Source organism: Eurosta solidaginis, chromosome 5 (genome assembly GCF_040869045.1).
Source record: "Eurosta solidaginis isolate ZX-2024a chromosome 5, ASM4086904v1, whole genome shotgun sequence".
NCBI lineage: Eukaryota > Metazoa > Arthropoda > Insecta > Diptera > Tephritidae > Eurosta > Eurosta solidaginis.
In genome coordinates, this window is record NC_090323.1 from 276,713,521 (window position 1) to 276,738,190 (window position 24,670).

Sequence of the window (24,670 nt, forward strand, 5' to 3'; positions counted from 1 at the left end):
GAGTTTCCTATCCATAGGTTCTACTTGCTGGTTAACATTATCAAAGTTATATCCTCTTTGATTCCTAAAAGCTGATTGCCTAGTTTGGTTTGATCTACTGCCGGGGTTAAATTGTGGAACATTTCTATTTGTATTTTGAGAAAAATTTGAACGCCTTGTTTGACCTGTGGAATTGGAGTTTGAGGGGTTATTACAATAAAAATTCGGATTGAATTGCTGTTTATTTTGATAAGACGAAATTTGTTGGCATATTGGTACTGCTATGTTATTGTAATTAAGCCTATTTGTATTACTAAATTGGCTTTCTTGAATGGAGTTGTTATTAAAATTATCACTAAAGTTCGTTCTTATACTTGAATTCAAATAATCTCTTTTTGCTGGACCAAACTGGGTATAATGCTGATGTCTGGCATCTAATATTATCTTGAAGGCATCTTCCAATGTTTTCGGGTCTCTAGAGAATATCATAGTACGTGTTGGCTCAGGAAGATGATCTCTAAAAGTTTTAAGTGAAATCCTATTAACTTCTTCAGTTGTTAAATTTCTATTATGAATCCTATTAGCAAGTTTGTTAATTTTAAAATAAAAATTTTCTATTGTTCCTTGTAATCTACAAGTTTTTAAATCATCCATCAAGTCATTACTGCTATATTTTTCGCCAAAGTTTTTAATTAAAATATCTTTTAAAATCGGCCAATCGGTTACATTAGCGTACCTATGAACTGCTTCCCTAGTTTTACCAACACATTTGTTTCTTATGTAGCCATAAAGAATATCTTTATTAACATTGTCAAACTCTGCCATTGATGGAACAATATTTTCAACTTGACTTATAAAATCAGGTAGCTGATTTGGATCGCTGCCATCAAATTTTTAAATATTTTTAATGCAGGTTAAAATTAAATTAAATTTGATTATTTGTAAAGCATCCATAATGAATTTTGTATATATATTTCCTAATTATATGTAAGTACGTAGGAGGAAAATATGCAAAGTAAGTGCTCTCAGTAATCAAACAGAAAAGAAAATAAACATGTATCAAGTTGTAGTACTTATTGTTGTTGATAATTATAATTGTCGTTGTTCATGTCATTTGCTCTGCTATTTGCTATTGCTGGCCACTTCTCCGTTCTCCATTTGATGACTTTGTGCAGTTAAATAAATGCGATGTAAACTTTGTTGTTGTCGTTCGGCTCCAATACTGCTCCTCTTTTAGCAGAAGATAATGTGTGTAGAGTTAAAGTTGCAATCGGTTCCCTGAGAGTGTGCTTCTCAATTCACGATTGTAAGACACTATTGTTGTTTTACATGTACTTAGCACGTATTGTCTATTTATTTAATTTTTTGTTTCTTATAGCGTTTTTGTTTTTATTAGAGGGAGTCAAGAAAACGATACAGTCGGAGTGTTATCAATGAGACATCAAATATTGTTGTTGGCTTTGTTTTCGACACAAAATATTCTTGTTTTATCTCAATCTGAGAGTCAAGATAAAAATTTTTTGTATAACGGACAATTGATCCGATTAAAAGTTTTGCAAATTTTGCTCTTCATAGGGATCGCACCTTAGATTTTTTATTTATTTTTTTTTAATTTTTTTTTATAAACAGTTATTTTGAAAAGAAATATTTTCACTCAACTTAAGTTTTTACACAATATTTATTTGCCTTTTTTTCAATAAGTATAACTTTCATTTGCGATTTTGTTGTGTTTAAATTTTCAGTTTTTTATCCAAAGACAAAAATGTTCACTTAACTCTACAAAATATTTGACGATTTGCACATAACAAAACATTGACCTTGCAAAAGGTAACAGTTTTTCAATCAAATAATATTATATTGGTTTTTGGTGCTAACCAATTTCACAATTTTATGTTTTCTAATATTTCTTTTTGTTCCAACTTCAGGTTATACTTATATCAGTTCACTTTTCCATTAACAAGTGTTTAATTCTGTTTAAATATTGTTTTTATATTTATTTTTTTCCTCGTCACCTGTAACGTTATTAAAAAACACAAACGCACTCTTTGGTGTTTGGAAAATAACTCGGCTTCTTTATTTCAGTCAATTTTATAAAACGTTAGTTATCTAAAGCTTACGACTAATTTCTGCTCTTTAAATTACTCTCCTTAGTCTTGGCATATTTACTCTTAAAACTATGTAACTTAGTTAAGAGAAATATGTACGTACTATTTGTTAAAAGTAAGTAAATATATGTATGTATAAAAGTATGTACAGAAGTACATATGGGTCCTTATATTACAATATAACTCCCATATTTCAACGTAAATGCATACAATTTGTATGTAGGTCCAGCCAGACTCATGTGTACCGAATGTGACTATCGAAACATGTGTCTGACGAAGAGTTAAACAATTAATTAATTCCCTTTCTAAAAATTACAATTGCACAAGCTGACTACACCGTAACATTCGGGATACAATTTTTGATTGCTAGCGAGTTACTCGCCATGGTGTGGTGGTAGCGTGCTCCGCCTACCACACCGAAGATCCTGGGTTCAAGCCCCGGACAATGAAGCATCCAAAACTTGAAGTTTTTTCCATTATAAAGAAGTTTTTCTGAGCTGGTCGCCCCTCGGCAGTGATTTGGCAAACCCTTCAATTGTATTACTGCCATGAAAACCTTCTCAGTGAAAATGTATCTACCTAGCTGATGCCGTTCGGAGTCGGCATAAAACATATATGTCCCATCCCGCCAATTTTTATAAAAAATTTAAAAGACGCAAATTGGAAGAGAAGATAGGCCTAAAATCTCTTCGGAGGCTATCGCGCCTTGTATTTATTTTATTTATTTACTTGCCACTCATAGCAAACTGATGGCTCTCATTTTAATTTATCCTCTTTGGTTCAGCCATGCCTTGTGGCAAGACTTGAAAATATTTAACAGGAACTAAGATTTATCAAGCTGTAGTGAAATTGTTATCTAAAAATGCTTTATTGTGTTACAACAAAAAAAAAAAAAAAAAAAAAAAAAACAGCGAAAAAAGCTCTTAAATTTCTCAAAATTTGTTCAGTAGGTATACTGGTATACTGTTTGCAAGTAAAGAAATGAACTATCTAAATTTAGATTGGCCTGATTTTTGGCGTGCACATATGCATCTAAGTTATCCTTTTTTAATATTATATGGAATATATGCTATTTTTTCTGACTTTTTTTAAGTAAAAAGTGTTATCATCGAGGCAAAAAATTGGCGCAGGCTAATTTTTATAGTTACTCTCGAGATTTTTTCATTAATTAAATACTAAGCTAGACTTACAGATACTACAAAATTGTTATTCTACCGTTTCAGTTACCTTTTCTGACAACTGTGACAGTTGATTTAACAACTGAGTATACTGTCGCTACCACGCCGACCCCTATTGCCAATCGAGTAACGAAGGGTTTAAAGAAGTTAACATTACCAAAATCTATCAGCTCTAGTAACAAAGTGGGTGGGGAAAACGTAAACTCATCAAAACAGTTGCAGGGGGCAACATCATCTAAATCTTATATAAGCAGGCCAAACTCAACTACACCCGTGACAGCTAAACTTGCCAAACGAGCTGGTGCTGCTTCTGAGATCAAGCAAAAAGTATGTAACCATAAATACGCATTTGATTATTTGAGATTCCACATTCAAATCTTGCTTTATATTTAGAAAGTTAATAGGGATAGTGCAAACCGCACGGGAGATGCAATAGCACGCAGCAAACTTAGGAAAGAAGCGGTTAGATATACAAACATTAACTGTTGTTCTAGTATAAGTTAAGTTTTCTTATGTAAACATATTGATATTCCATAGGACCATATCCCTGACTCGTCAGGCTACGTTCCTTATAGGGTAGATCGTCCCCAATTAGTGTCATCAGAATACGATCTGTCTGGAGTAAATGTGCTTCACAATGATGACAGCGGTAATTACCAAGCAGTGCCTTATGACTCGGATAAATGGACATCTGAATACTGGGATCGAGATTATAGCAAAATGTTTTCCTACAATAGCACAAGGGTACAACGTAAGTTTGAAATTAGCACCTGATCACTGAATCAAAGATACATACATATATGTACATAAATCTAAATCTTCATAAATGCATGTTTTCAACTAAAATTGCGCAGATATTGAGGCGGAGTGCCAAGATGATTATATGAAGATACGTATTGGATTCAACGGTACCTTCAGTGGACTAGTATATTCAGCAGGCTATGCATACGATCCCGATTGCATGTATATAAATGGGTCTGGAAGAGACTATTATGAGTTCTACATTCAGCTAAATCGTTGCGGAACCTTGGGGAAAAATGCTCTCCACGACGAAAATCACAAAAATCCAACTGTAATAGTTTTCATTCATTATTTTTGACATATATTTTTAACAGTTTATTTCAATATTAGAACTTTATGTGGAATACAGTTACAGTTCAATATAATCCACTGATAGAAGAGGAGTATGACGAACATTTTAAAGTGACTTGCGAATACGGATATGATTTTTGGAAAACTGTTACCTTCCCATTTTTAGATGTGGAGTAAGTGCTATCATATATTTATTGCGTATATGCTTACTGTAAAACATTTTTTTGGACATTACGTGGAAAATAGAGTGGCCACTGGCAACCCAGTAGTTTTTACCTTAAGCCCACCAGAATGCTATATGGAAATACAAAACGGATATGGCATTGGAGGACCACGTGTGACCGGCCCAGTGCGCGTTGGTGATCCACTTACTTTGATTATTTATATGCGCAGTAAATATGGTTTGTATACTTTGTATAGTTTGTATAGCTAACCCGGCAGAAAAAAAATCAATTGCTAAAAATAGCTAAGTGAAGCTAATTATATTACGGGTTTCCAGAACCGTTGTAAACCTTAAAAAGTAGCGCAACTAACAGCTGATCGCTTAAAATTAGCAAACACACACACAGCCATCACCAATGGTCATATTAAGAAAACCTTTTAGAAAATTCAAGTTAAACACTGAAAACAAAAATCTCAAATGTGAGAAAAACATTGATTATCAGTTTTATATTCAACATTATTTATCATTTGAAACAAAATATTTTCTCGACTTTTTCTAAAACGTCGATCTTCAACTTGAGAATAATTTGAGACATACTTGAAAATTTTTTTCTCTCAAATGTTTGAGAAAACATTAATTCTCAGTTTGATATTTAAAACTAAATATTATCTCAACTTTTTCTCAAACGTTGCTCTTCAACTTGTGAATGGTTTGAGATATACTTGCATTTCGTTCCTTTCTGGTTGAAAACCATCGATATCATGGAATATTTTCGTTAATAATAATGTGAATACTTTTTGCGCCAATTTGTCTAAATTTTAAAGTACATAATAAATGTTCATGAAACCCAAAAATAAAATAAAACAAGTACAACATGCTTATTTTACATCAATGATATCGATTGTGCCGTTGATAATTCGTCGATCTCTAATTTGCATACTTTAACTGGAAATGTAAACAAGCGATTTTATTGAGTGAAGTTGGACATAAAGTGAAAATATGAGGAAGTATTTATACATTTTAATAATATTAAGTGATATTTTACTACATTATGCATAAATCTAAACGACTTAAAAGTGAAGTGAGGCAAATAATAAATCTGCTTACCGAAAGTGGCACAACAGTGGATTCCACTTCGTTCGGCTTTATTCTCGTTTGAGAAAAAGTTGAGAATCCAAAAATTCTCAATTTGAAAATAAAGAAAAATTCCATATTAAAAATGTGCCTTTTAGCTTGAGAATGCTATCAACGGTTATTTGAAATGCATTTGAAAACTAAAGTTTGAAATGTGAGAAATGGACTGATTCTCAAATGTATCTGAAACTGAGAATTGACAAAAATATTTATTGGGTAGCTATTAGCTTACATTGGCCAGCTATTAACTGGTGTGAAGTTATGCAACATTGCCACTTTAACTGAAAAAACTGAAATCGAAATATCTCTAAATCAGCTAATGATTTATAAAAAAAAAAAAAACAGTTTTAAACACAAGAAAAATTTTGTCTTTTCACGCCGGATTGCATATTAGTTTCTGAACCTTTAACTGATTTCCTGCATCCAGAATAAAAACCATCTGTTGTTAAAAGAAATAATGTATCATAACAATAATAATGATAAAATAATTATTGTTAGGCCGTGAGCTCGATTCAAACCCGCGATCTTCAAAATAAGTTTAAAACAATAATGAACGAAAAATACTACTATTATCGTGAAGAAAAGCGTTCCCACTCAGCATTTAGGTGATTAAGTTTTGAATTTCACTACATATCAGTACAATTTGATTACACTTTCTGACTAAATTATGAGTGATCATGCAATTGAATAAAAGAAATAATCAAATATGAATACTTTTGATGATCAAAAACTCAATATAGCTTTTCAATCACATTTTGGAATCATATTTGAATCAAATGTGTTTACTTTAGGTGATCAAAAATTTTTAATCATTTTTCATTCAGCTTTCTGAATCTTTTCTGACTATCTTGGTTGCCTGAATAATGAATTTTATACTTGTTAAAATTTTACTTTTCATTGAAGATCTTATTTTTTTCACATACTCACATTTTTTCAATCATGAAGTTCAGAAAAAATATATTAAAATTGTATTCTTCAACACAAGAAATAATGTAAATACCGCTCCTAAGAAAAGATGTCCCCAACAATTTCTCCACCTACGGCTTCCCAGAAAATACAAATTACAATAACAAGGTTTTTAACCCCAGGTAAGTGAAACTCTCTTGACATATGTACATATGTACCTGGATATGGCTTCAACATCCTGTACCATATCGTATTTCAAGATGTTGACGATCATAGTTGATGCTGGATGTTGTAGTCGAGGTGTATATCGGTCAAGTTTGTTTGCGAGTGACCTGTGGTTCAAATAGCTCACTTCCGCATTCTTTCTTCCCCTGATGAAATAAGATTATTATGTAGTATCTTATTTTGAATGGGATATGAAGAATAAATGCATCATAATCTCAACCAGAACGATTGAAATATGTTCACAAATATGATTAGAAAATGACTGCGAAAAGCATTCAAATATTACTCTAAAACAACTAAAGCTCAGTTTTACAATGATATCAAATATGAACAAAAAGCGTTTCGAAATATGAATCATAAATGATTATTCTAGAATAATCACATTTATGGTACATTTTTCTCCCGACGATACGTTAATTTTCGAACAGAAAATGCTTTTAAATTTGAACGTTTTTAATCATATTGGGGTATGATATTTGAATATTTTTTGATCAAAATTTTCAAAAAATGCTGGCTGGGTTGGGCGCTCGATATACGAAAAATATGGCACAAAGGGGCACACTTTTTACGCATTAATACTGGTTTTTTCGTTCATTTTTGTTCTAAGCTTATTTTGAAAATTATTCTTATCTTTTTAGTTCGATATTACCTGTGTTTATTCACTCCCATTACATCAACACTTTAGTTTTGTATGGGCTCTTAAGTGTTAAACTTTATCTACACCACTGAAATTGTTGCGCGTAAAATTAGTACTGGTAAATTTCAGTGTGCTTTATACTCAGTTGTAACTGATATGTGTCTCTCCATTTTATATCTACACTGAAAGAAATGATGCTAGTAAAATTAACAAATCGGTTCTGTTGTTCTTGACTTAACGGAGATTCGGTGAAATTTATCGAATGATGGTTAATTCGACCGAGTTCTTTGTCAAGCGAACAAATTAGTTTAGTCATTTCAACAGAAGAGAAATTGTCGCCCTTGAGTTAACAAAATTCTGTAATCTCACAGGTCATTTCAACAGCGATAAACAGTCAATACATGAGCAAATTTCAAAGAGAATTTTACGTTCACTGCGCTCTCTAATTTGTACTTATGACGATAGTGCCACTTGTTAAAAAAACACCAAAATAAGAAAACCACCAAATCGAAAAAACACACAAAATGGGAAAACAACAAAAAACTAGTTTTTCAGTTATCAATACAAAACGAAAAAACCTTTTTTTGAATTTACTGCGTAAAAAATTATGAGATACCGGGAACCTATTTATCGGGTACAATTTTGCAACTTCTCCTCCAAGCGAAATGCAAAATTGCGCCCTCTTGTTGCAAGAGTTTTGTTTGAACGAACAGGATTTTTCCAAAGTTAGTAACATTTTGTTCAAGTTTTTACGAATTTTCACTCACGCGAACGAATCTGATAAGATAATAAAAAAGGACGTGGGGCACTCGGGGACTGTCGCGGTAAAGCTATTGCATATTATCAACTTATGCAATTATAATATTTGTGCAACATTTTGTTTTCTGTGATATTAATTTAAGTTTTGTCTTTGATATTAATTCAAGTTACACTTTTTAAGCGTGGTGACCGATAAGAAAACAAATTTTTTACTTTTATTGAATAAATGAGAAGTTAATATTGGTTAAAAAATTGTTATTATTACTTACAAGATATGTACATACATAGGTTATTCAGGAATATTTATAATTGAAATTATAGGTTTATGGTAACTGAAACATTTTTTTAAATATTTAAATTATTATTAAACTTCAACTTTAACTTTAACTTTAACTTTATCTTTAATTCATTAACTTTAACTTTAACTATAAATTTAGCTTTAACTTTAACTTAACTTTAACTTTAACTTTAACTTTAACTTTAACTTTAACTTAAACTTTATCTTTATGATAGAGATCCAATTTTATGTATTTGGCCTGTTGCTAACACCGTACCTTTTTCGAACCTTTTTTGACAAATATCCGTTACGGTTTTTTTTGATTTAGTCGCCAAGCCCGCGATAAAATCTATGCAATAGCTTAAAAACATCCTTTTTTAATGTTGATGTTTCCGACGACATAAAAGTTTGAGTTGTTTTGGAATCGTTTCAACTTAAAGTGTTACGAAAATTAAACTTGCAAATTACATGAAAAATTACTCCAGTGGTGAACTACCTTCCTGCGATTTGATTCTTTACTTTGTAACGACAGCCTGTTGTAGTGGATGCAAAATAAATTTATCAGAGCCCTAGGAAACACGCGAAATCAAATCTCCCCATCGTCGAACATATAAAGTAACATCGAACAGTCAAACCAGTTGCCAATGCCTAGTGTACAACCAGTGTTGCCAGGTTAGCCTTTTCGAGGCTAGATTTAACCTTTTTTTTGCCTTTAGCCTCGAAATTTTGCGTTTAGCTTCGTGACTTTTTCTAGCCTTTTTTACTTCGAATGTATTTTTAAAAATTTCTAAAATAAAATAATTTCAATAGTTCCTGTGAACACCTAATACCTAATAATATGAGTTCTCTACAAGAGATTAATTCTTTTTCTGCTGAAAATTCGTTGAAAATTTCAAAGCCAGATGTATTTTCTTACTTTGAAAAAGGGAAGTATAGTTATTCTTCAATTCAAATAGCATTAATAGAGCTGCAGTGGCGAAAACTTATAACTATACAATGGAAAAATGTACACTCCACCATGGAATTTTGGTCGGAAGTCCGAGGTCATAAAAATGCATTAAACGAACCTCCTTTTTTAGAACTTATCGAATTCATATTTAGTTTTTTAGTATTACCACTCAGTAACGCGGAGGTTGAAAGAGTTTTTAGTGGCATGAAAATTCTGAAAACTAAAAATTAAAATGCTTAATGCGCTGCTTAATATTGGATGCTCGTTAAAACGCTTATCTAAATGTTGTAATGACTTTGAAATTACCGATGATCTCATATCTATGGTAAATAGCCAAACTTTGTACCCAGATATAAGCTCTTCTGATTCTTCAGACGGGAATATCTAATATATAAATTCTTCTGTCACGGTTTTAGAGGCTGAACTTCTCCGAAACGGCTTAACCGATTCTCATGAAATTTTGTGAGCATATTGGGTAGGTCTGAGAATCGGCCAACGCCTACCTTTTTTTCGCTACGTGGCTAGGGTCTTGAGATCAAAACGTGGACCCGGGTACCCCTAGAATGTGTTTATACAATATGGATATCAAATGAAAGCTGTTGATGAGTCCTATAGTACAGGATAATTTTCATACAACTGGGAGGATAGGGTCTAGAGATATAGCCCAAAACGTGGACCCGGATACACCTAGAATGTGTTTTTACATTATGGGTATCAAATTGAAGCTGTTGATGTATGCTTTAGTACAGAGTAAATTTTACACCACTGGGTGACCACGGTCTCGAGATATAGGCCAAAACATTGACCCGGATACTCCTAGAATGTGTTTTTATATTATGGGTATCAAATTGATGCTGTTGATGTGTGCTATAATACAGAGTAAGTTTTACACCGCTGAGTGACTAGGGTCTCGGAATATAGGCCAAAACATGGACCCGGATACCGCTATAATGTGTGTGTATTATGGACATCAAATGAAAGCTGTTGCTTAGAGCTCTGAAGTTCATTCTGATATTCGATTTAGTCGCATCAACCTGGCAAAACTGATAAATATGCATGCGAAGCCGAAATAAAGACATGAATTAATAATACCCACATACTTATTTGCATACGTCCTATTCGATTTGCCTGAAATTTCGTATATAAATTTGCCTATATTAGTACTTACGATGCTTTTTTCCGGGAAGTATAATAGAGACGGACTGGGACCGGGATTAGGACTAGGGCTGGGACTGAGACTGAGACTCGGAGTGGGACTGGGACTGAGGCTCGGAATGGGACTGGAACAAAATACATACCACCCTCTGGGACTGGCAATAATAGATGAAGAAGAAGGAGAAAAACTTGAGAGAAGAGAAAAGAGAGAAGGAGACTGAGAAAGAGATAGAATGAGACGAAGATGGAGATGAAGCGAAAAAGATTAGGAAAAAGTGTAGATTGGTAGGGCAGAGTTAGACGGAAAAAGCTTATTAAAATGTATGCAGATAGGCCAATTTTTGGGCAGAACAACATCTGCCGGGTCTAATAGTTTTATATAAATAATTAGTTTGTAATATTTTTTTATGTATATACACATATGCAATCATTTAAAGTAATTCCATGCGCTAGTCAAAGAAAATGTGCCTGATATGTTTTGAAACAGGAAGTTATGCTTAAGCTATGTTTATAGGTTTTTATTTACAAATGTGTAAACTAAAATATAAAAAAAATTTAATGAATTAACCAAAAAATTTCTGGCCTTTTTTAGCTTCTTTTTTTTTCTAAATTTAGCCTTTTCTAACCTTTTTTTTTGCCAATCTAGCTTCTTTTTTTGCATCACCTGGCAACACTGTGTACAACCATGTCAAACCCTACTTCGTGTGTGTAAATGTATGTATGCATGGAATGTATTTTCCTTTGTGAAAGCGTGAATGCCTATATAGATAGCTTGTAGGTGTCGGTTTTAGTGGCTGTGTGGGCATGTATGAATCTGTGAATAACGTTAAGTGGCAAGAATTAATAGGTAATTCCTTCGGGTGTTGAGTGAAAAATGGGCGAGGGAAACCTGCTGTTCCACTTTGGCGATGGCTGCGCTTAATAGCCGAAATAAAATATAAATTAATGATCGAAGTGTCCAAGGCCGAAAAGGACGCCTTACATATAACTAGTGCAAAAAAAAAAAAAAATATATATTAAAAAGTTTTTTTATAAAGTGGACTTGTAAAAATAGTCCAATTTTTTTTGTACTGCAAGTGACCGCAAGCTTACGGAACTGGCCATCGGTACACTCAAAACGAACCTGCAACAAGCTTTAAGGTAAGTGAAAAGTACAGTTTGTTTAAATCAATTAAAATGTAAAATATAAAAATTGTATAAAACCTAAAATTTAATTACATCTAAAATTTTATAAAATATAAAATTTAATTATACCTAAAATTTTATAAAACCTAAAAGTTAATAAAATCTACAATTAAATTACCCTAAAATTTATTAAAGTTATAAAGATAAATAAAATCTAAAAATTAATTAAACCTAAACTTTTCTAAAACCCAAAATTTATAAAAATCATAAAACTTAATAAAACCCAGAATTTAATAAAATATAAAATTTAACAAGTAAGGAAGGTTAAGTTCGGGTGTAACCGAACATTACATACTCAGTTGAGGGCCATGGTGGCAACATACGGGAAAATAACCATGTAGGAAAATGAACCGAGGGAAACCCTGGAATGTGTTTGTATGACATGTGTATCAAATGAAAGGCATTAAAGAGTATTTTATGAGGGATATGCAATCATTTAAAGTAATTCCATGCGCTAGTCAAAGAAAATGTGCCTGATATGTTTTGAAACAGGAAGTTATGCTTAAGCTATGTTTATAGGTTTTTATTTACAAATGTGTAAACTAAAATATAAAAAAAATTTAATGAATTAACCAAAAAATTTCTGGCCTTTTTTAGCTTCTTTTTTTTTCTAAATTTAGCCTTTTCTAACCTTTTTTTTTGCCAATCTAGCTTCTTTTTTTGCATCACCTGGCAACACTGTGTACAACCATGTCAAACCCTACTTCGTGTGTGTAAATGTATGTATGCATGGAATGTATTTTCCTTTGTGAAAGCGTGAATGCCTATATAGATAGCTTGTAGGTGTCGGTTTTAGTGGCTGTGTGGGCATGTATGAATCTGTGAATAACGTTAAGTGGCAAGAATTAATAGGTAATTCCTTCGGGTGTTGAGTGAAAAATGGGCGAGGGAAACCTGCTGTTCCACTTTGGCGATGGCTGCGCTTAATAGCCGAAATAAAATATAAATTAATGATCGAAGTGTCCAAGGCCGAAAAGGACGCCTTACATATAACTAGTGCAAAAAAAAAAAAAAATATATATTAAAAAGTTTTTTTATAAAGTGGACTTGTAAAAATAGTCCAATTTTTTTTGTACTGCAAGTGACCGCAAGCTTACGGAACTGGCCATCGGTACACTCAAAACGAACCTGCAACAAGCTTTAAGGTAAGTGAAAAGTACAGTTTGTTTAAATCAATTAAAATGTAAAATATAAAAATTGTATAAAACCTAAAATTTAATTACATCTAAAATTTTATAAAATATAAAATTTAATTATACCTAAAATTTTATAAAACCTAAAAGTTAATAAAATCTACAATTAAATTACCCTAAAATTTATTAAAGTTATAAAGATAAATAAAATCTAAAAATTAATTAAACCTAAACTTTTCTAAAACCCAAAATTTATAAAAATCATAAAACTTAATAAAACCCAGAATTTAATAAAATATAAAATTTAACAAGTAAGGAAGGTTAAGTTCGGGTGTAACCGAACATTACATACTCAGTTGAGGGCCATGGTGGCAACATACGGGAAAATAACCATGTAGGAAAATGAACCGAGGGAAACCCTGGAATGTGTTTGTATGACATGTGTATCAAATGAAAGGCATTAAAGAGTATTTTATGAGGGAGTGGGCCATAGTTCTATAGGTGGACGTCATTTAGGGATATAGCCATAAAGAAGGATCTAGAATGCGTTTGTACGATATGGGTATCAAATGAAAGGTGTTAATGAGTATTTTAAAAGGGAGTAATCCTTGGTTCTATAGGTGGACGCCGTTTCAAGATATCGCCACAAAGGTGGACCAGGGGCGACCCTAGAATTTGTTTGTACAATATGGGCATCAAACGAATGGTGTTAATGAGTATTTTAAAAGGGAGTGGACCTTAGTTCTATAGGTGGACGCCGTTTCGAAATATCGCCATAAATTGGGCCAGGGGTGAATCTAGAATGTGTTTGTACGATATGGGTATCAAATTAAAGGTATTAATGAGGGTTTTAAAAGGGAGTGGTGGTTGTTGTATAGGTGGTCGCATTTTCGAGATATCGCCATAAAGGTGGACCACGGGTGACCCTAGAATTTGTTTGTACAATATGAGTATCAAAAGAAAGGTGTTAATGAGTATTTTAAAAGGGAGTAATCCTTAGTTCCATAGGTGGACGCCGTTTCGAGATATCGCCATAAAGGTGGGCCAGGGGTGACTCTAGAATTCGTTTGTGCAATATGAGTATCAAACGAAAGGAGTTAATGAGTACTTTAAAACGGAGTGGGCCTTCGTTATATAGGTGTTCGCCTTTTCGAGATATCGCCATAACGGTGGAACAGGGGTGACTTTAGAATATGTTTGTACGATATGGGTATCAAATGAAAGGTGTTAATGAGTATTTTAAAAGGGCGTGAGGCTTAGTTCTATAGGTGGACGCCTTTTCGAGATATCGCCATAAAGGTGGACCAGGGGTGACTCTAGAATGAGTTTGTACGATATGGGTATCAAATTAAAGGTATTAATGAGAGTTTTAAAAGGGAGTGGTTGTAGTTGTATATGTGAAGGCGTTTTCCAGATATCGACCAAAACGTGGACCAGGGTGACCCAGAATATCATCTGTTGGATACCGCTAATTTATTTATATATATAATACCTGCCAAGATTTTAAGGGTTTTTTATTTCGCCCTGCAGAACTTTTCATTTTCTTCTACTTAATATGGTAGGTGTCACAACCATTTTATAAAGTTTTTTCTAAAGTTATATCTAGCGTCAATAAACCAATCCAATTACCATGTTTCATCCCTTTTTCGCATTTGGTATAGAATTATGGCATTTTTTTCATTTTTCGTAATTATCGATATCGAAAAAGTGGGCGTGGTCATAGTCGGATTTCGTTCATTTTTCATACCAAGATAAAGTGAGTTCAAGTAAGCACGTGAACTAAGTTCATTAAAGATATGTCGATTTTCGCTCAAGTTATCTTGTGAACGGCCATGCGGAAGGACAGACGGAGGACTGTGTATAAAAACTGGGTGTGGAATCAACCGATTTCGCCCATTTTCACAGAAAACAGTTAACGTCGTAAAATCTATGCCCCTACCAAATTTGTTCGACCTATGGCGTTAAAAGTATCCTAGACAAATTAAATGAAAAAGGGCGGAGCCACGCCCATTCTGAAATTTTCTTTTATTTTTGTATTTTGTTGCACCATATCATTACTGGAGTTGAATGTTGACATAATTTACTTATATACTTTAAAGATATTAAATTTTTTGTAAAAATTTTACTTAAAAAAAATTTTTTTTTTAAGTGGGCGTGGTCCTTCTCCGATTTTGCTAATTTTTATTAAGCGTACATATAGTAATAGGAGTAACGTTCCTGATATCTTCAACGACTGCCAAATTACAGCTTGCAAAACTTTTAAATTACCTTCTTTTAAAAGTGGGCGGTGCCACGCCCATTGTCCAAAATTTTACTAATTTTCTATTCTGCGTCATAAGTTCAACTCATCTACCAAGTTTTGTAGCTTTATCGGTCTTTTGTAATGAATTATCGCACTTTTTCGGTTTTTCGAAATTTTCGATATCGAAAAAGTGGGCGTGGTTATAGTCGGATATCGTTCATTTTAAATAGCGATCTGAGATGAGTGCTCAGGAACCTACATACCAAATTTCATCACGATACCTCAAAATTTACTCAAGTTATCGTGTTAACGGACGGACGGACGGACGGACATGGCTCAATCAAATTTTTTTTCGATCCTGATTATTTTGATATATGGAAGTCTATATCTATCTCGATTCTTTTATATATGTACTACCAACCGTTATCCAATCAAACTTAATATACTCTGCGAGCTCTGCTCAACTGAGTATAATTAAATCTAAAATTTACTTGAACTTAAAATGTTAATAAAACCCAAAATTCAGTAAAAAGCGAAAATGTAATAAAAGCTAAAATTAAGTAAAACCTAACGTTGAATAAAATCCAAAAATTTTATAAAATTCTAAATTTAATAAAAGCGTAAAATAAATAAATCCTAAAATTAAATTAAACCTGCAATTAAATTAACCCTAAAATTTAATTAAACCTAAAATTTAATTAAACCTAAAATTAAATTAAATCGAAAATTTTATAAAAACAAAAAATTCAATAAATCTAAAATTTAGTTAAACCTAAAATTTTATAAAAACTAATATTTAATAAAATCTCCAATTAAATTATCCTAAAATGTAATAAAATCTAAAATTTAATAAAATCCAAAAAAAAAAACCTATAAAATTTAAAATTTTATATATATCCTAAAATTGAATAAAATCTAAAAATTAACTAAAATCTACAATTTAATAAAATATAAAATGTAATAAAACCTAAAATTAAATAAAACCTAAAACCAAAGAAAACATTAAACAAATAAAACCCTAAGTAAATCAAGCGTTATAAAAATACTGCTATTTTATAAAATAAATTAAACCAAAATAAATTTAAGAAAAAAGAAACAGTATTGTTCATTTTCTAAATAAATTAAATTTATATCCACTGTCATACCATAAATTAAATAAATAAATAAATTAATTAAATAAATAAAAGTATGAAATAATTAATGCGAATAAATAAGACACACATTTACGTAGCCACATATACATACATACACATAATAAAATACAAATAAATATAATTAATAAATACAAACAAATAGAATTCTTAATAAGGTTTTTTTTCTATTTCTATCACAGGTCCTCACCCGGCGGGGTTATCTCTGGACCGCAGCCACTCAAAAGTTTATAGAGGGAAAAGAATTCCTCATAATTGCATGAAAGCCGGTTGGAAATCTATAAGGAGGAAAACCAGATATATTAATAAAAAAAACCCTTAGCGCTATGTTATTATAAGCAGTGGAGAGGGAACGCAACATCAAATAATCCAAGAAAGGAAAAACACAAAGGCAGCAAAAAAAAAAAAAAGAACCACAGCAACCACACAGAGGACGGAGAGACTGGCAGCGATTTAATTTTAATAGCTTTGACTGTATTTATATGTATATAATTTTTGTATGCGCCAGCGAAGTATTATTTTGTGAGGAGAATTTAGCCTGGGGGTAGTTCCACGTATAGGGTTCAGTTCAATTTTGTTTCACGAAATTTTTGGTTCACTTTTTTTGTTTGTTTTTTTAACAATTTGTTTGTGAACTTAGGCCCGCTGATCTTGATTTTTTTGGTATAGCTTTCCCTAACTTGTCTTGTGGGGAATTTTGAATGGAGATTTTGTTTTTGGCTTCACCACCTACTAGCCTTTCAGAGCTCACAGGATTTATTGCTTTGGCTTATCACAATTAAAAAGAAAAAAATAAGGGTGGGGAACAACACAAAAAAAAAAAACTATGTATAGCTTTTCAGTGCAATGTATATGAATATACATGTATGTATATATAAATTTATAGATATATTTATATATATATATTGCGCGGAAATTCTTTTTAAGCCAGAAAACTTGCTCCACTTGGCACATATTTATTTTGCACAACACACTACACTGGATATTTAACTAATCACTTGTTATTTTTATTTAATTGGTGCCGGCACCAATCCATAATTCCATTTTCTTTAACCCCGTATAAATTGGGCTCCGCCGTTTTAACCCATGACCGCGTGACTAAAGCGGAAGCTCATCCAAAGTAGCTCCTCTCTATAATATATCACGTCAGGCATTGGAAGGCAGATCACTTTACTATCTGTCCTTATCCATCGTTAAGTAAATACATAGGTGTTTTATGGTAACTTTTCAGCACGGCTCTCCGAGTTGCGGCGCCTCATCGAGGGATAAAGCGGTAAGTGGAAGACAATAATACACCACGTTTACCTATTTAGAACACGCAGTTTTTTTGCGAGCTTATGTATATTCTTTTGCGTTTGTTTGCTACCTTTTTGGCATCTGCTTGGGAAAGGGAGAGGAATTAGGTTGGATTGGGAGAAGCCCACAGCAGCGGCCGTGGTTATAGAACCACTTAAATGAACGAGTGTTAAGCATTACAAATCCTAGTAAATTATTTTATATAATTCGTTTTATACATTTTTTTGCGGTTATTTTTATATTTCTATGTTGAAATTTAATATTAGCGTAGCAGTTTTTCTTTGAATTAAGGCACATCCTACAGATTTTTTTTTTGGTAACAATTGATGTAAAATTAGAAAATACCTTTGAGATATCTTAAGTATAAGTGTGAATTTTGAGTTGAATTTTTCATTACACAATTTTTAGAGGTTTAGGCCCTTAGACGTAAGAATCATAAATTTCTTTTGGATTTTTTTTATTCACTAACTGAAATAAATATAAGTACGTTTATAACGTTTAAGAAAAAAAAAATTGAGTTGGATTATTCATATTCATCGGTATTTTCTTTGGGTTAATGGGTTGAGATACCACTATAGTAGATAGGATTCCCCTTTTGTTTGGTGTAGGCGTTGCGCAGGGGCAAAGAGGGGCGTGGGTATGTCGACTGACATGGACAAATGCGAGGGTAATTAGGAACTATTTAGACTTTTGACGGACGTACTAGTGTCAGGCGAAGGGAGCTTCGCTCGGATAAGGAGTCATAGCGAAGACCAAGGCTACATTCTATATGTAGAAGAGCGAGGGCAGACTCCACCTGACCTGGACGGGCTTTCTCTTTCCTATCACCTTGTCTATTTCTCACCCTATCTCTATCTGAACACACAGGCGAGGGCGGTGGAAAAGCCCCCCCCCCCCCCCCCCCCCCCCCAATATAAATACACCAAATGATTTTTATGCATATTTCGTTTCAAGTTTTTTTGTATAAGAAGATGACCAAGTTAATACTGTCTTGAACTGCTTTTAAACATACACGCTACGTATATAATACCACACGTATATAAATTTTAGTAATACGTATATTATTGTTTGGAAATTACCTCCATGCACATTTATATTTTTAAATTTATATAAATACATATAATTATATCCATATCTTTTTTGAAATAAATATATTAATAATTTGTCAATTTCAATTTTTCAACAATGGGGGTAAGGGGTGTAATGGGTAATGGGAGAATGTGGCTACCAGATTCGGACTCAGGAATCGAACACTGTTGTGCCGCATTCGATACTGGGGGAAATTTAGCTGACTGTGACTTGGGACGGATGACAACAAACATACGGACTCAGCATACCCACTACGACCTTGCTAAGGTGCAACGCCATAAATACACCAAATGATTTTTATGCATATTTCGTTTCAAGTTTTTTTGTATAAGAAGATGACCAAGTTAATACTGTCTTGAACTGCTTTTAAACATACACGCTACGTATATAATACCACACGTATATAAATTTTAGAAATACGTATATTATTGTTTGGAAAATACCTCCATGCACATTTATATTTTTAAATTTATATAAATACATAGTTATATCCATATCTTTTTTGAAATAAATATATTAATAATTTTTCTGCACATACTAAACACACAGGTGTTTAGTTAGTTCACATTATTTATCTGAATTTTTTTTGATTGTTGATTAGTTTTATTTTCTTTGCAATAAAAACGAAATTAATTACGTGTTAATTTTTTTATACGTAATTTCACACAAAAAACAACAACAACAAAAAACAATTAATTATCTTTTTAAGTTTTTTTTTTTTTTTTGAATTTTAAGAAAACCCTTTCGTTCACACGCACATTTAAACACATCTAGCCATTGAAACTAATTTCGGTATTTGCATAGTTTAATACTCGGAAATGAATCATTATTTTCGTCACTTTCGCACATTTTTAAAGTTTGGCAAAGTTTCCAAACTAGACCATAATTTTAATGGTTTTTTTTTTTATTTTTTTACTGAAATCTCCATAAAATTAAGTTTAACTGGAATTAGTACACGTACAATAACCACGCCCACTTTTTCGATATCGAAAATTTCGAAAAATCGAAAAAGTGCGATAATTCATTACCAAATACGCATTAAGCGATGAAACTTGGTAGGTGAGTTGATCTTATGACGCAGAATAGAAAAATAGTAAAGTTTTGGACAATCGGCGTGGCACCGCCCACTTTTAAATGAAGGTAATTTAGAAGTTTTGCAAGCTGTAATTTGGCAGTCGTTGAAGATATCATGATGAAATTTGGCAGGAACGTTACTCTTATTACTTTATGTCTGCTTAATAAAAATTTGCAAAATCGAAGAAGGACCACGCCCACTTTTTAAAAAAAAATGTTTCTAAATTCAAATTTTAAAAGAAAAGTTAATATCTTTACAGCATATAAGTAAATTATGCCAACATTCAACTCCAGTAATAATATGGTGCAACAAAATACAAAAATAAAAGAAAATTTCAAAATGGGCGTGGCTCCGCCCTTTTTCATTTAATTTGTCTAGGATGCTTTTAATGCCATAAGTCGAACAAAAATTAACCAATCCCTGTGAAATTTGGTAGAGGCTTAGCTCCTAGGACGGTAACTGTTTTCTGTAAAAAAGGGCGAAATCGGTTGAAGCCACGCCCAGTTTTTATGCACAGTCGATCGTCTGCCTTCCGCTCGGCCGTTAACACGATAACTTGAGCAAAAATCGATATATCTTTACTAAACTCAGTTCACGTACTTATCTATACTCACTTTGTATTGGCGTAAAAAATGGCCGAAATCCGACTATGACCACGCCCACTTTTTCGATATCGAAAATTACGAAAAGTGAAAAAAATGCCATAATTATATACCAAATACAAAAAAAGGAATGAAACATGGTAATTTTAGTGGTCTATTGACGCAAAATATAACTTTAGAAAAAAACTTGGTAAAATGGGTGTGACACCTACAATATTAAGTAGAAGAAAATAAAAAAGTTTTGCAGGGCGAAATCAAAAGCCCTTGGAATCTTGGAAGGAATACTGTACGTGGTATTGCATATATAAATAAATTAGCGGTACCCGACAGATGATGTTCTGGATCACCCTGGTCCACATTTTGGTAGATATCTCGAAAACGCCTTCACATATACAACTAAGGGCCACTCCCTTTTAAAACCCTCATTAATACCTTTAATTTGATACCCATAACGTACAAATACATTCTAGAGTCACCCCTGGTCCACGTTTATGGCGATATCTCGAAAAGGCGTCCACCTATAGAACTAAGGCCCACGCCTTTTTAAAATACTCATTAACACCTTTCATTTGATACCCATATCGTACAAAAACATTCTAGAGTCACCCCTGGCCCACCTTTATGGCGATATCTCGAAAAGGCATCCACCTATAGAACTAAGGCCCACTCCCTTTTAAAATACTCATTAACACCTTTCATTTGATACCCATATCGTATAAACAAATTCTAGAGTCACCCCTGGTCCACCTTTATGTCGATATCTCGAAAAGGCGTCCACCTATAGAACTAAGGCCCAAGCCATTTTAAAATACTCATTAACACCTTTCATTTGATACCCATATCGTACAAACAAATTCTAGAGTCACCCCTGGTCCAGCTTTATGGCGATATCTCGAAAAGGTGTCCACCTATAGAACTAAGGCCCACACCCTTTTAAAATACTCATTAACACCTTTCATTTGATACCCATATCGTACACAAAAATTCTAGAGTCACCCCTGGCCCACCTTTATGGCTATATCTCGAAAGGGCATCCACCTATAGATCTAAGGCCCACTCCCTTTTAAAATACTCATTAACACCTTTTATTTGATACCCATATCGTACAAACAAATTCTAGAGTAACCCCTGCTCCACCTTTATGGCGATATCTCGAAAAGGCGTCAACCTATAGAACTAAGGCCCACACCCTTTTTAAATACTCATTAGCACCTTTCATTTTATACCCATATTGTACAAACGCATTCTAGAGTCACCCCTGGTCCACGTTTATGGCGATATCCCGAAAAGGCGTCCACCCATAGAACAAAGGCCCACTCCCTTTTAAAACACTTATTACACTTTTCGTTTGACACCCATATTGAACAAACGCATTCTAGAGTCAACCCAGGTCCACTTTTATAACGATATTCCGAAATGCGTCCACCTATAGAACTTAGGCCCACTCCATTTTAAAATACTTATTAACACCTTTCATTTGATGATAGTACAAACAAATTCTATAGTCACCTCTGGTCCACGTTTATGGCGATATCTCGAAAAGGCGTCCACATATAGAACTAAGGCCCACGCCCTCTTAAAATACTCATTAACACCTTTCATTTGATACTCATATCGTACAAACAAATTCTAGAGTCACCCCTGGTCCATCTTTATGGCGATATCTCGAAAAGGCGTACATCTATAGAACTTAGGCCCACGCTCTTTTAAAATTCTCATTAATACCTTTTATTTGATACCCATATCGTACAAAATAAATTCTAGAGTCACCCCTGGTCCACGTTTATGGCGATATCTCGAAAAGATGTCCACATATAGAACTAAGGCCCACGCCCTCTTAAAATACTCATTAACACCTTTCATTTGATACTCATATCGTACAAACAAATTCTAGAGTCACCCCTGGACCACCTTTATGGCGATATCTCGAAAAGACGTCCACCTATAGAACTTAGGCCCACTCCCTTTTAAAATTATCATTAACACATTTCATTTGATACCCATATCGTACAAACAAATTCTCGAGTCAGGCCTGGTCCACCTTTATGGCGATATCCCTAAATGGCGTCCATCTATAGATCTATGGCCCACTTCCTCTTAAAATACTCTTTAATACCTTCAATTTGATACACATGTCATACAAACACATTCCAGGGTTACCCTAGGTTCCTTTTACAACATGGTGATTTCCCTTACTTTGTCTCCACAGCTCTCAACTGAGTATGTAATGTTCGGTTACACCCGAACTTAGCCTTCCTTACTTGTTTTTTAGTTCACAAACGTTTGGAATTTTGGAAGTTTTGAATTTTTAGATTTATACCTAGTTGTTATATTTTTCTTTTGTTGTTTTTTTGAATTTTATTGAATTCTTTTGTCTTCAAATTCGATTAGAATTTTTTTGAAGTTTTTTTTGCACTATTTGCCTTCGAATTTAATGTACTGAATTTATTTTAGATAAATTTGCAAAGATATCTTGCAAATTAGTAATTTTTTTCATCACTGCATTTGATACATAGTCAAATATCTTTTGTAAGGTTTTGATTCACCTTTAGTAGCGATCGGTGCAACGTTGTTTTATTTCGTTTTGCACCAAACCAACCAATTTCGGTGTTGATAAGTTCGGCTTGTGAACCCAGGTGTGCCAAATTTCCCTCGCTCGTGTGTTTGTGTGAGTGAATGGAGGAGAGAGACCACCCAGATAGAGTTACTGGTGGGTTGGGATTGTTTAGTACTGATAGGCGTATTACCAGGAGTGTGACTAGGCAGCTAGAAAATCAAGTGGCAGGATCCCTGTTTAATCAAATAGATACGGTAATACCATTCCCAGTTGACTTTGTACCTACCGTCCTTTTTAATCGGTGTGCAGCCAAAATTTTCGGAACGAGTGAGAGCGATACAAATAGGCGTTCTACAGTGTCGATCACCAACCAAGTGGCCATCAACGAATCTAACAACAGCCTAAGTTTTTCTACAAAAATAGAGCGACTATTAAATATGCTAGAAACCGGAACACCAAGAGTTACCGGAGGAGCGGATGTCGTGCAAGATGGACAGCCAGTGAATTCGGGAGCTGGTGGTTCGAAGGTCCAGGAAACGGACCAAGTGCAACTGCCGCCGGCACTGAACAGCTAGAGCGGATGACGGAGATGATGGCTACAATAAACCAAGTTATGGCGCAGTACATGAACGCGGTTCGTGCCTGAGGACCGACGTTTCGCACCTCAGCAACCGTATGGGGGGTTTCGGCTCAAGCGCTGAACCAGCAAGCCGCTAACGCATCCACTCCGCAAGGGGGGAGAGATAGGGGCCAAAACAGGCTGAATGCTTAAGCCGCTACGGGTCAGGGCAGAAATGGGGAGCCTTCGCACCCACATTGGAGGAAGGTCGACCTAGACAAGTGGCACGTCAAGTTCGATGGGTATGCTAAGGGGATCACCGTGGAAAGCTTTTTATTTAGAATAGAGAAGTTAAGGGCTCATTATGACATCTCATACAATCGTCTCTTCACTGATTTCCATTATCTCGTGACAGGCTCTGCGCTTAAGTGGTATTGGCAAATTCTTGAGGACCATGCCGACGACCTTGCTTTTGGCTACTTCGAGCTTAAGGCAGAGCTGTTGGCCCACTTTCAAACCGTTGAGTCTGATTACGAGATAATCAGGGAAATCATGGAGAGGAAGCAGTCAGGTCAAGAGAGTTTTGATGATTTTTATGGCAAGGTCCACGACTTGGCGTTCAGGCTAAAGCAGAAAATCCCGGAAAAGGAGCTGGTGGGCACAATTAAGGGAAATTTGAAGCCATATCTGGCAAACTTGACATTCGCTGCGAAAATGGAGACATTAGCTGATCTGAAGACAGAGTGTAGACGTGCGGAACGCCTGATTAAAGAAAATAGGAGTAGGTCGGCAAGGGCAGTCAACGAGGTGATATTTCCCGTGGAACAAGTTAAAGGTGAAGGAGTTGGGGGGAAGCTCGTCGAGGCGCTCGACAAGCCATTCAAACCAAGACTAGGGTTTAACCAATCGCGTAACGATAATAATTCTAGGCCTTTTTCTACTAATGTTGGTATGTCTACTGGAACTACTTCCACGACCGGTCCCAAATCCGCCGTTAACTCCTTGTGTACGTCTCCGTTCCATTTAATGTTGTGTGTTTCAAGTGGTATGCCTGTGAATTATTTTGTTGTGAATCCGTCTGAGGCGTTGAAGGAAAATAGGTGTAAGTCTCGCTTTCACAATATGGTTTGTTTTGCGTGTGGAAGTGACACTTCTTTTTGTGTTTTTAAGCCTGGGAAGGGAAACTCCACACTGGCGGAGATTTAGCCAGGAACAGGTGCAA

The 24,670-nt window shown here is 34.1% G+C and overlaps 1 protein-coding gene across 6 annotated transcripts in view; it reads left to right on the forward strand.

Annotated features, from left to right (window-relative positions):
• LOC137253662 (cuticlin-3) overlaps window positions 1–24,670 on the forward strand; it is a 194,526-nt gene that overhangs the window by 141,746 nt on the left and 28,110 nt on the right. For all 6 annotated transcript variants that reach the window (XM_067791029.1, XM_067791024.1, XM_067791026.1 and 3 more), the window contains exons 3-8: window positions 3,308–3,589; window positions 3,656–3,724; window positions 3,800–4,013; window positions 4,117–4,334; window positions 4,394–4,527; window positions 4,601–4,755. In XM_067791029.1, coding sequence (XP_067647130.1) covers window positions 3,308–3,589; window positions 3,656–3,724; window positions 3,800–4,013; window positions 4,117–4,334; window positions 4,394–4,527; window positions 4,601–4,755 — 1,072 coding nt within the window. The remainder of the gene's footprint in view (window positions 1–3,307; window positions 3,590–3,655; window positions 3,725–3,799; window positions 4,014–4,116; window positions 4,335–4,393; window positions 4,528–4,600; window positions 4,756–24,670) is intronic.